The sequence below is a fragment of the Centruroides sculpturatus genome, unplaced genomic scaffold (genome assembly GCF_000671375.1).
Source record: "Centruroides sculpturatus isolate CEXI.00-Female unplaced genomic scaffold, Cexi_2.0 scaffold85, whole genome shotgun sequence".
Classification (NCBI taxonomy): domain Eukaryota; kingdom Metazoa; phylum Arthropoda; class Arachnida; order Scorpiones; family Buthidae; genus Centruroides; species Centruroides sculpturatus.
Window position 1 is genome coordinate 1,418,547 of NW_019384798.1, and position 13,568 is coordinate 1,432,114.

A 13,568-nucleotide genomic window follows, 5' to 3' on the forward strand; every position below is an offset into this window, starting at 1 on the left:
AAATTATAATTAACACAGCTTATACTTAAGCGTCCAAATTAATTAAATGTTTATTTCGAGTAAAAAAAATGAGGGCACAAGAATTCAAAACGGCGAAGAAGAAGCGCTTGAACTTTGATCCGGGAGCGGCTACTCTGCCGGTTTTCTTAACAATCTTTTCTATCTCACCTTGAATGCGGCTCAATTTTCTTGGAAATTAAGGGCATTCCGTATGCGGCTCCATTTCTATAAAATTTATTGTAAAAGTCGAACTAGTTTCATAAAAAAATTTACGAATTTCAAAATATATATATGAGAATAAGTAATAATTTCATCAAATAATTACTAATTAAATTAAAATTTTAATTAAAAGTGTTTAAAGTATTTTAAAAAGAAAATTTTTGGGAACACAATATTAAAATTTTAATATTTTTAGATTTTAGACAAGTTTCGAAAGTTGTTTTTAAAATTTAGGGGGCGTTTGCACATCCTGTCTATGCAAACATGACCCTAACCAGTTTAAGTTTATGTAATATTTAATTTATATATTTTTCCCCTAAAAGGTTCTTATTAATATTCAGTTTTGCACCAAAAACAAAAATAAATTTATAAGACTTTTTTTGTTTTCACCACTAGAAAAAATAAAATAATAATAAAAAATGTTAGGAAATCCAATTATTTTTAAAATGGCGAATTCTATTCGCGTCATCTAACTTGAAGAGAAATTTTTACTTTTTCAAACACTTTTAAACGACTTTTAAAATTAATTGGCGTGTTTAATTTAAGCATTTGAAATTCACGTTTTATTTTTTACTTAATTAATATTCGGCTCAACAATCACTCGAAGCGGGTCACGTCTCGCGTTTTTCAAACCCGAAATTTTGCTTCTCAATGAAGATATTTCTAAACATATTTTCATTCATAAAGTGTGTATCGTGTGCCCCACTTATCTATATTAAAAAGTTTGCAAATTCATCCTCTTTTATTGTTTCATTGTAAATGTTTTTACAGTAGTTGGAAAATTTGCAAATTTCAGCATAATAGCTACAGAAAAGTTTACCGAAAAATGTTCAGCTTAATTACTCCAACATTTTTAAAAGTCTATCCACCCTGTGGGCGCTAAGAAGGTCTCTTTTTTAGCATTCTCCTGGACCCATAATAGACGGCCGAATGGTTAGGGACGGGCCCGGTATTACGAATGGGTCAACCCCGAAAAATTCCTGGGCTTTTCGATTTATTCGGATACGATTTTGAGTTCCCCGGGGCGAAACGGCAGACCTTAATCGATCGGCATTTGGTCCGAAAAAGTGACTACGAAAAGTGCTTCCTGTAAGTGTCCCGTATTCTTTAAACTCCACTTGCCTTTCTCTATGCTTTTCCTCTTTGTATTATATTATTGTCTTATTATCTACGAATCCCTCTTGTTTTCCTCTTACTCGTCTATTAATCTCGTGTATTCTTTAGCCTCCTCTTGTATTCCTACGAGTCTTGTTGATTTCTTAATCTTATCTTTTATGAATTTCCCTTATTTTTAACCTCACTTTGCTCATCTATGAAGATCCTTTGTCTCTTCCTTTTTTCCGGGTTTCCTTCACATCTAAATAGGGACAAACCCATTAACAGTCCTCTCAGGAGTCATCGTCTATTGGCAAATCGCCCATGTGCCGCGTTATGCCATTACTCCCCTCCGCCTCCTTTGCTTTTTCTTAATCTTTTATGAATTTCGTTCGTTTCTTAACCTTCTGTTTTCGCCGTGTTTCGACTGTTTCTAAAACTCTTCTTGTTTCCCCGAGAGTTTCCTTTATTTCTTGGAGTTCTTTTCAGTTTTCCCCATCTTCCTCATCTCGCTCCTATTAACACTTAAAACATTAATTTTCTTCCTCTTCGAGAAAATGTAAGTGCATTTTTACCAGGAAGCTTCTAAATTCTGTTACGTTTACGCAATGCAAATTCAAATCGCTTCGAAAAATACAAGATACCAAAACAAGGCAAAATAAATATTGCAAAGGTCGAAGGCGAGCGTGACAACTCATCAATTCTAACACCCCTACGGGCATATCGACTATTAAAAGCGGGTTTAGTTCCAAAACTACTTCACTAGTTACAATGTACGGGTCATAGTTCACCCATCAAAACTAAACTAATTATCAGAGCAACGTGTATTCCGAGGACATATCTCGACCGGAACGACCCTACTAACTAACACGAACGGTACAAACTGAATTTTAAAGCTTTATCGTAAGCGTTATTCCTTTCAAGATGAGGAATATTCGTGTTAAATTAGAAATAATCTAGAAGCGTGAAGAGCAAGAAAGGAGTAGGAGGAGCTCGCCGGGCTTAATATATGGCATGACTAATGTATATAAATTGCCAGACGAGATTCCTAGGAAGTAAAGAAAGAAAACAGCTGGAGAAACGGGTCGGCTCGTTCGGTTTGTATTCTCCTGACATCTGTATTCCTCATCAATTTGCTGTGTTTAGTACCCCTGGAAGGGGAAATTTTACTTCATTTTCTATTGTAAGAAGTGTACTTGAAGACATTACTTCTGGCAATGTCTCGATCTAAGGCAATCCAGTATCGTCCGATATTGTAATTTATGAGCTAATTATAGTATAGAAAAAGGTGAAGGTCGTCATAGGAGGTTCTCGGAAATGTCATATGAATAAATCTGCAGGTGTAAACTTCAGGTGTAGATTGTTTTGACGAAAGAACTAGGAAGTGTTGGTTAAATAACTCTATAAGCAAATAGCACTAGAAAATATATTAACAAATTCAATAGCTAAGAAAGCGACAAAGAACTTTACTTTTCTACCCGAGTGTCTCGAATTACGCAATTAAAGAGGTCACGAGCTCGTATGAAGGATCTAATCACATTCTGAGTGACATTAAGTAAAATATTAAATTAAAATAGACATATTTACTGTTTACTTATTTAATAAAACTAACGAGAACATTGTTTTTCTTTAATTAAATCTAAAGAAATTAGATTTTTACAGCTTTAAAATTAATTATCGAGACACAATATTAGGGCAAAAATCCACTTTTTGAAAGTTAATTTAAACGTTAAAAAAATTTTATACGGAAAAATGGCATTTTAATTTGTTAAAATTATAAAATTAAGAAGTCATTTAAGTTGGAGAATGCCAGAAAAACAGAATATAATTAATTTATTTGATTTTACAACCCGAGGGATCCGGAACCATAGCACGTTGTACTCCTTCACGTTCCTCTAATTTACAGTAATTTCTTTATTTTTCAATAAAATTTTGTTAATTTTATAACACAATTCTTTGAATAAATTACTTAAAATTAATCGTAGATCTGTAGATACGTTAATTATCATTATTTTTCTTACTCTGATGATATCAACCCCCATGATTATTCGAAATTTTTTAGGTCGCAAACATATCTTCGCTATCTTTATAAAAATTAAATCGTTAAATAAATAAATTTAAATTAGCTAATTTATTTATTCAAACTAACTTAAATTCTATAAAAATTCGCCACTTTTTCTTATTTGAAACCAGGAAGAGCGGCGCGACACTAAGCTCGGACTCGTCCTTTTCAGTCACACAAATGCTGACTACTGTAATTTGGATTATAAAACTCTATCATTAATGGCAGCTTACGAACCTTAAGGTTAGACCTGGCCATGCCATACCGTAGGATCCATTCCAGTTCATTAGAATTCTGTACGCGTGAGATAACATCTAACACCCCGAAGATCAAATCGCCACACTTCAGAGTAGTTTATCTTAAACAAGGTCTCTTTAGATGTTTATCTTCCTGTTTATAAATAATAGAATAACATAACGGTTATGAGACCCCCAAAAACTTGAAAAAATTCCCCTAAGTTCGAGGACAAATTTAAATTATTGCTATTAATAAAGATATTTATGATGATATATGGCGAGGACATCTCTTTTCGCTCCATATATAGAAAAGGGATGTTTAAGGTGCGGAGTTGGAGAGATGCCAGAGTATCGCGGCTCACGAAAGAGGAATTTGTTGTTTTTTACGGATTCCGAAACTTCATAAATTACCCGTCCACAACTGCATGCAATATGTGTCATGGTTAGTGGACGTGTGGGGGAAAGTGAATGAGATCTGTAACGATGTTATGCTACTTTTTATTTCATTCTATATCAAAACTGGAAGTCGTCTTCCCCTCCAGCTATGTACATTTCTCTATTAATATTCTGTGACATTTATGACAAAAAGTGATAGAATAATGAAATGATATTTTTATTATTTATTTCATTTTATAAAAATTAAGGAATTTTATTTCAAATTTTTTGTATGTTATATAAAAGCTCCCCTAGTGAATAAAATTTAAAATGTCTAAGGATTTAAGTTTTGTCACTAGAGGAGCTTCTTGATTTTAATATATAATTTAAAAATTGTATAGCCCAAAATCAGCAAAGTATTTTATAATTAATCGAGATGTAAATAATTTGATTTAAGTTTATATTATTGTGTTCGATATTAATTTAAACAATGTAGATATTTCTGTAATATTATAAGGCTATTTATTCAAATATTTATGAAATAATGTGATTACAGTATTGTACTTACCGAAAAATCTTCAAAATAGAAGAGTTTCTTAATCAAAAATGAAAATTTTTGATGAAATTCTTACGTTGTTTCCTTTTATTAATGAGATTTTAATGCGAGAACCTAATAAATTTAATAAAAATGTAATTAAAGTTGTGAATAGCTTTCAATTCTTCGTGGTTGGGGCAATTTCACGCTTATTGAAGCGCACAGTTACAATAAGTAACGGCCGAATTGCAACGTCTAAAGCTTAAAAACTTATTCATAAATGCATCCAGGTTTCATTTATCAATCCGAATTTGGGATTTATATATAAAAGAAGGCAAATATAACTCACGGATGTCGTAAATTTCAAGATTATGCAACAAAACGCGCGAATTTATTCTCGTATTTACATAAGAAGCCCGCTTCTGGTTATACATCTTACGGTAGGGTTTTCATTGAATACTAAATTTAGGGTATAACAGGGTAAGAAAATTTAGTTAAGGGGTTACAGCGTAACGCCAAATGATGTTTCTTAACGTAATGCTTAAGACCGGTTGCAGCAGTTTTTGAGCATTCGGTTACCTGATAAATGGAACTGGTGCAAATAATTTAAAGATTAAATATAAATAAATTATAAATTTAGATAAAATAGAAGTTCAAAAACCTGTTCGAAAGCAGTCAAATTTGAAATTTTGTACTGTTTATACCGTTTTCTGCAATGGATCTTCCTTTGCGAGCTGCTGAACTCCGTAATACAGAGAGGAAGAGTATGGTTCGCACATTCTTAAAGATATCATTAACATGCTGAACCTGGCGGGAAAAATATATTTGTTTGTTTAGCAATACGGAACATTCGTCCAAACACTGTATATTATCAGCAGTTTACTTAACCTAGTTAAGAGAAATCGGTGAAACTTCGCTATTTAAGACCAGAAGTTGAGGTTAGTTCGAACATAATGAGTATCTCGATTGATTTATGGTTACTAAAATATGGAAAAATGGAGAAATTTTCAAAAATCGTAGCACGTCGATGTAAATTATGACCACGTCATTATCAAGGTTGCGAAGACACTCCGATGACACCATTTTTCTCTATTGTTATGGACGACCTATCGACCCCAGTTAGACATCCGTCACTGGTACAAAAGTATAAATAAGAACACACGGGATCTTCGCAACATCACAAGAAGCCATACGACATGATTAAGGTAAGGACAATCGCTTAATAGTGTGTAATTGGGTGGATCCTACTTTGGGTTCCTCCGTGCTTCAGGTTTCTACAGCTCTTGTACTAGAACGAGGGCTTCGGATAATCGACTATTACTTATTGTATTCGACTTCTTGTTGCTTTCAATGCACTTTTTCCATCAGTTTCTTCAACTTTAAAAATTTTACGTAACAATTGGTTCTCTTTTATAGTTGGTCTATCTTGCGGCGTGTTTGCTCTGTATTGGGGCGCAACTGGTAAGTAAAATGTCAAGTTTTCTAGCTAGATTATGCAAAATTTTTATATATTATAAAATCGTAATTTAAATACTGCTTTTAAGTAATTGTAGCAATTGAGATTTATATTACGACGGGAATCTTTATTGTTCCTATTTGTTTGCTGAAGACCGTAACGCAAATTCTTGATTCAATTAATTAATGGAATTCCGATAGAAGAAGGCTAATGTATTAATAACTAATTAGCCGTGTTACGTTTCAGGCGGATAAAGACGAACGTCCGAAACCATTTAAGTTCGAATACACTGCACAAGGACCCAACGGTACGAGCAATCACTTGGCGCAAGGAGACGAAAATGGCAGAGTTTTAGGGAGTTACGGGTTGAATCTAGCCGACGGTAGATTCAGAATAGTGAAATATATCGCCGACGAAAACGGTTACAGAGTGGAGAGCATCGAAACCAACGAACAAGGTACCAGAAACGAAAATCCTAATGACGTCAATTTTTATTCTTCTTACGAAGAACCTAAGCAACCCGCTCAACCTGTACGTCACGTAACGCCACGACCCAGAGCCACCACAAAACCACCTAAGGGTAAATTTGTACTGGTTGCAGAGGATTACTTGAAGCAACTAGGCGGTGCCGGTCAGTAAACCGTTATATTTCTATCGTTAATCACACGAGAAAATATATGGTTTCTACAAAGAATGGTTCGTCGGGGACAAATGCCTTCAAAACTATATAAAAAAAATTAAAAAATTATAGAGCAACATCGTTTTGTGTACCTGGTTTTGTTGTAATTAAACTACTGCAAATTTTTTTTTTGTTTCGAGTATTTATTTGCATAATGACACCGATAGAGAAATGCCAAATATTTATATAAGATATCGAAATATTTGAATATATGGACTTTTTCGAACCCGAAAAACCCACAAAAATCGCTTATAATGCCGAAATTTTATTATTACTCTCTTAAAAATCGCGTGAACTTCGCTTAACACATACATTTCCAACTATAATCAGCTTTCGTGGCATATTCTTCACGTTTCACGGAGTTACGAATAGAAAAAAAACGTACTTTTGATAGAAAACGCGAGTGAATTAAATGCCGTAGAACCTACAATACGTCCACATATCTATAGTAAAAATTTACACCTATTCCAATGCGTGAAACTCCCATAACTATGTGTGACCAAGGACAAATTTGGTGGATCGAATGTCGATTCCTCTACGAATACAATGGCCAAGGGTGGGCGAACATCAGTCAGTGTCAGTCAAGAATACACCCAGAGCTAATGTAACGTAAAAACTACATTTTTCTTGCTACCCTTCTACTTAGTTTTTGCTAAATTAAAGAAAGTGGAAAGAATTTTTCTTTATATTAAAACATCTTGCCGAATTAATTGTTCGCTTTAAACTTTTGCTGTTTTTAAACGACGAATTTTAACTTTAAATGTTTTTTTGTATATTACTGTACTTAAAAGCTCCCCTAGTGAATAAAATAAGAAATAACTAAGAATTTAAATTTTGTCACTAGAGGAGCTTCTCGATTTCAATTTAATAATTTAAAAAGTTGTACAGCCCAAAATTAGCCAATCAAAATAAAAGTTTAAACGCGTAACACACGGGTGTGTGTTACGCGTGTTTAAACTATTAATCGCCTTAATTTACTATTTAAGCATTTGATGTATTCGCGTAGTGTTTTCTCTGTGCAATTTCCTCTAACAATGGTATTACATAACTATTCAGTCGTTTCATTGAAGATGTTTAGTGTTACAGTTATGTATTGTAAAGTTGAAACTCTAATAAATAATTTATTTTGAAGTATTATTGCGGATCCTCTATAACGCTTATTTATTTTGCACAAACTACTAAATACCTCGATTTAATTATTTAATAACGATTAAATACCTAGAAATGCTTACATATTTAGTGGGAAACCAAATGTTTACATATTTAGTAGGGAATCACCAAAAGAGGCATTTCGCCTCTTTTGGTGATTCCCCACTAAATACGTAAGCATAATATAAGCATAAAAATAAAATTCTTTTGATTTAGTGGGAAAATAGTAAATACTCTTAAATATTCATTTCTATAGTAGGAAACCTCCAGATACTACTCATTTAGTGAGAAATTAGTAAATATTTTATAATGTTTATGTATTTAATACGAAGCTACTGAATAACGAAAAATATGATGTAGTAGGAAATTAGTAAATACTTGTTTAGCAAGAAACCATCGAATGACACGAAACATGAACCAACCTATTTAGTGGAGAAGTAATAATACCTCCAAATATTTATGTTTTTAGTAGGAAACTACTAAACCAAAACATAAAATACTTCGTTTTTCAGTATTAAATTAATAAATACCTTTAAATATTTGTTTATTTAGTAGGAAACTACTAAACCGACATACCTACTTATTTAGTGGAGAACTAGAATAAACCTTTAAACTTCTAGTAAGAAACCACTAAATATTTGAAAATACTCATTTACTAACTACCGAATAACCCAAATTACAGGTTAAGTTATTATTAGAGACTACAGAATTAAAATAATACTACTAATTAGCGGTTATAATAATTCTTCGGTGAACCGCAACCATTAAAAAAAACTCAACTTTCTGGAGGAACTTTTAATGGTTGCAACATCGCGTGCATTTGTATACTAAAGAATTCTTGCGTTAACTCACTGAATTCAAGAAATGTAAACACGCTAGCTACATCTACATTCAGTAAACAGGGTTTAAACGTGTTCGGGAAGTAAACTTTCCTTTTTAATTCATGTTTTATGTATAAAAAATCAGCTAAGCAAAATATTTATTAGCAGGAATATTTATTCAGTAGCGAGACATTAACTGCCCCTAAATATCTACTGTATCTAGTAGGAAAACTACTAAATACCTCCGTAGATCTACTAATTAAGTAGGAAGGTAACAAATACTTTTACGTATTTAGTTTTCTAGTAGGAGATGGCCGAATACCTCTGCATTTCTATTTATTTAATAAAAAAAAACTACTAAATACTACTATCGATCGGCTTTCTTAGTAGATTACTACTAAATTCTCCAAATATCTCCATATATTTATTTATTTAGTAGAAATGTATTAAGTACTTGGAAATATATATTTGTTTACTAAAGAACTGCTAAATACGTCCCCATAATTATTTAGTAGAAAAATCACTAAATATCACCGAAAATTTCTGTAGTAAGTTACTACTAAATACGAACATATTTGTTTCGTTTTTACACTGATCTACTGATATTGTGGAGATATTTAGTAGTTACTATTAAATTCTCTCATTTAGGCCTATGTATTTAATAGAATACTACTAAAAACCGCTATTTGCTTGTTTATTAGTTGAAATCCAGTAAATACGCGAACACCTATCTCTTCGTTTAGTAATATTCCGCATTAAAAATATCTCTACATATTTTTAAAGGAAATGTTACGAAACACCATCACATATTTGTTATTCGGTGGGAAAACCATCGAAACCTCCGCATATGTTGCGTTTATTTAGTAGCTTACTACTATATACTTCTGCATATTTATATATTTACTAGATAAACCACTAAATGCCGCACAATTTATATATATTTTAGTAGGAAAAGCGCTCCAAATACCTTTTTCTAGTTAACGTACACGGACGGAAGTGGCAAAATTTAATAACTTAAATTGCCTCTTTCCTCACGATTATTGGAAAAAGTATCTAAAAACTACACAACAGTTGAGCAACGGGGGACGGAATTAAAGTTTTCCTTCTTAATTTATCCTACTGTTTTTTCCTGGTTAATTTATCCGTCGTTAATTCTCTAACATCGTCGCCTAAATCGGCGCGCAACCGGTACCGTCGCGTAACAGAACCTAATTTGCATATTTGGCACGACGGAGGTCCGTTTTGAGGTTTTTCCAGGGGGTGGTCGCGAGCGAAACCCGAATAATCGGGGAGGGGGTGGCTCTTAAGTTAATATAGTCATTAGATCCCGCCACGGACCGTGACTTTCGGAACCTCGCTTGTTATTAAGGGTGGCGAAGGTCACGGTTTCTCGTCCCATAAGGTAACAATGCGCATCATCATTATTAATAAAGATAAACACCGGATTCGCAGAAAATTCCCACGTTGGAGCAAACGTATAAATAAGGCCAGATGGAGATGTTTGCGGCAGACCAGCATCAACGTTGACACCGGAACATGATTAAGGTAAGTCATCATCCCAGTAGACTCTTAGTACTTTTACTCCGTCTCTAATTTACTTTACTTACTTACAGTTGTGCCTTTTAGTAACTTTGGTGGTATTTTTGGTCGAAGCGCAGCGCGCGGTAAGTATTTCCCCTCATTTTTTTGATAGTTTTAATGGTTTTTTCTGAATAAAATTATCAGATTACTGTGTTTTTATTAACTATTTCTCACCCTATTTGAAAGCATTTTAATATTTTTTCAGCGCTTACCATTTAAAAATATAGCTTTACTAGCGGTTTACACTAAAATGCAACTGTTTTAGCCATCTAAAAATAATTATTAATTAAACACAATATATTTGTATTTTTTATTAGTTAACTGCCACATTCATCATTTTGTTAGTAAGCCACTATTTCCAGCGATTTCCCACTAGGCCGACTACTTTTATGGAAAACTACCGTCTTTAGTAGTTTACTACTAAACTCGACAACTTCGCGCGTTTAAGCCACTGATTTTTTTAGCGATTTGCCGCAAACAATGCAGTAAATTAACATTCGCTACCACACCGACATTAAACAACGAGGTTGGCTAGTCTCTACCTCCGATCTCGGCATGGCAACAGCTTGTAGTTTTAGAGGATTTTAGTACTAACGACTTCTATACTTTGTAGCCCCAGGACGAACCTCCCAGGCCTTACAACTTCCAGTACGACACTAAACTCGGAGGAAACGGCCAAGTAGGGGGATCTCTCAGCCAGAGCGAAAGTGGCGACGCGGCCGGGCGCAAGGTTGGCAGATACGAATTCGAAGTGGAAGATGGAAGAAAAAGAGTGGTAGAGTACGAGGCTGACGAAAACGGATTTAGAGCCGTCGTCAAGAGCAACGAACCGGGATTTTCCGAAGACAACCCCGCAGACGTAGTCCACAACCGTTTCAGAAGGAGAAAGTAAAGCGTCTGACAACTTTCTCTTTTCAGATACGCCATTTTGCTTCGCAACTTTCCCAGGTGGCTTAGTCGATCGATTTCCATGGGCTATAGTTTGTGTACGTGTACATAAGCGGGTCTCTCGCAACAAAATTTGTACCGCGGAGGAAATTTCATTATTACTGTACTTTTATGCCGAATAAATATAAAATTTATTGTCAATGTATTATTCTGTAGCGTAATTTCTCATTGCCACACTTAAATATCAAACTAGTGTGACACGGTGTGCCGAACAGCCCGTCGAACGGGTGCCATCAACGCTTATGTAAACCGAGAAGAAAGATATAGAAAGCCAACTAAAATTACAGAGGGTTTGGGGTATTTCGGAGGAATTCTAAACCTCAATTCTGATGTCCCTACCAACCGTCGCCCGACCTAATTCCGCTGCAACTGGACCGCATTCTTAGTCGTGATTACGAGAAACTGGACAAGGACCGTAAAATTCGTGTCGCTAACTTATTTATTTTTTGAAAAATCAGATAAAATTCTATTTAAAAAGTGAAAGCGAAGGCTAGATCCGTTAGAAACTAGGTGCTTGGCGGTAATTTCTACCGACGTCGCTGTACATTTATTTTTATTACCGGGTTTCGTTTTCACTAATGACTTACTCCATTTCGAACATTCGAAATACATAAAACCTGTTCTCGAGGAATAACTGGAAATATGACATTTTGGCATGTTTTCCGTATTTCTAACATTCTTAATTCCCAGAAAATGTGTTATTTGCCTGAAATTCGCAAGATTTAGCCTATTGACAGAGGTTAAAGTATTCGTTTCACTCTGTAACAACAACAAAAACCATGCTTTACAAAGAATTTAGAAGAAAGTTTCCTGTTTTTGTCGCAAAGTCGTGAAAAAGACACCCCAAAATCAACGGTAGTTTATCTCCCTTCTCCCGTTATATTGACTTACGAAACAGGTAGCGTTCGCATTTTTGAAAAGACTAAACAAATGTCCAGACTTCGCGTGTCGTAAGTGGATAGTAAGAAACCGGTTGTTCACGTGTCCCGAGACGAGGAAATTGTGGATTTTTTTACTTCTTAAGTGCCATCTAATCACCCGAATATTCCAAAAAAAAAAAACATAACACATACGACCCAATTTCTCTGGCGCGATATTTAGGACCATCTATCGATGTTTTCCCGGCTGAAAATAAAGGTTTCAAATACCATCTTTTGTTCCAAATACTCCTCGTCTTCTGTACACACGCCTACAAGAGAGTTAAAGATTGATTTAATTTGACGAGGGAGCCATTTTGAATCCTCCAATATCGATTTCTTCTTCGTTTTCATTGGATTATTCTCTTAGAAATCGATTAATTTTTGGTTAATTTAAAAAAATTAGTTCTTTTAAAAGAATGAATAAATTTGAAGCGAATATCATCTTTTAAAATCTAATAAAACAGGATTTTTTTGAGTTAGACACGTGTTTCTGGAGGGATGATGTTTATGGAAAGACACGTGTTTAAAAGAAACGTGTCCTCGTAAACGTTTCGCAAAGAAATGAGGCTCGGAAGGGAGGTGTTTTACTTAAAAACAGGCTCGATAAACAAAGGTTTTAGTAATATAGAAGCGCAATAAAACGTGCTTTCTTAGAAATGGCACAATTAAGAGTGACTTCTTTTTATAACAAAAAGTGTATTTAAAAATATCAAAAATGTATATTTTTTGAAGGAAAATATTTGAAATGATGTTCAAATGTTTTTTGGAAGAACAGGCCCAATACACGGGCAAAAATGAAAAATGATGCTCATTAAAGGACACTATAAGAAACACAATTATAAATATACGAATTGCCGAAAAGTTATTTTAAAAATCAAATAAATAAATAAATACCTAATTGTCTGCTCGACGAATGAAGTTTAGGAGAGACCGTTTGTATTTCAGAACAATTTTTAAGAAATTCTTCTAAAAAGTTTAAAAGATTCCTAAAAACTGAAAAAAAATCTGAAAACTTTTAAAGGACATTTTTAGAATTTTGATCAAGTTTTGAAAGCTCTCGATCTGTTTTTCTCCCACATTTTCGGTATTCACCCGTCCTACATTTTTCAAAAACACGATCTCACCCTTCTATTGCATTGCCAAGTCTTAGGCGTGCCACTTAACGGATGCACGAGGGGAGGGATCCTTAAAGGCTGTTTCAAGTACAAGTAAACCTCTTCGGAAAAAGGTATCTAAAAATACCGAGACGATAAATAAAGAACGATTAACTCATCACCCGATAATTTAGGGGCTGTAAAGCTGTTAGCCTCTTTCCTAATTTATAATAACGTTTGGGGTTACAAATGTAGTTAACCCCGCTTCCTCTAGTTGGTAGTTTTCTTTTAAGTAGTTGCGTGTCGTTAACCTCTTCTACAACGGACCAAAACAACGTTTTTTTAAAGGTTTAGGAAAGTGGATAACCTCTTCTTAACACACTTAAAACGAAAGATTA

The 13,568-nt window shown here is 34.1% G+C and overlaps 2 protein-coding genes across 2 annotated transcripts; both read left to right on the plus strand.

The window, feature by feature from the left end:
* Positions 1 to 5,641: 5,641 nt before the first annotated feature.
* Positions 5,642 to 6,728, plus strand: LOC111629502 (cuticle protein 16.8-like). Its single transcript, XM_023373420.1, has 3 exons — positions 5,642 to 5,727; positions 5,939 to 5,983; positions 6,225 to 6,728. The coding sequence occupies exons 1-3, from the start codon at positions 5,719 to 5,721 to the stop codon at positions 6,615 to 6,617; spliced, it is 447 nt and encodes a 148-aa protein (XP_023229188.1). The 5' UTR covers positions 5,642 to 5,718; the 3' UTR covers positions 6,618 to 6,728.
* Positions 6,729 to 10,067: 3,339 nt separating this feature from the next.
* Positions 10,068 to 11,399, plus strand: LOC111629503 (cuticle protein 10.9-like). Its single transcript, XM_023373421.1, has 3 exons — positions 10,068 to 10,172; positions 10,241 to 10,291; positions 10,822 to 11,399. The coding sequence occupies exons 1-3, from the start codon at positions 10,164 to 10,166 to the stop codon at positions 11,098 to 11,100; spliced, it is 339 nt and encodes a 112-aa protein (XP_023229189.1). The 5' UTR covers positions 10,068 to 10,163; the 3' UTR covers positions 11,101 to 11,399.
* Positions 11,400 to 13,568: the final 2,169 nt, after the last annotated feature.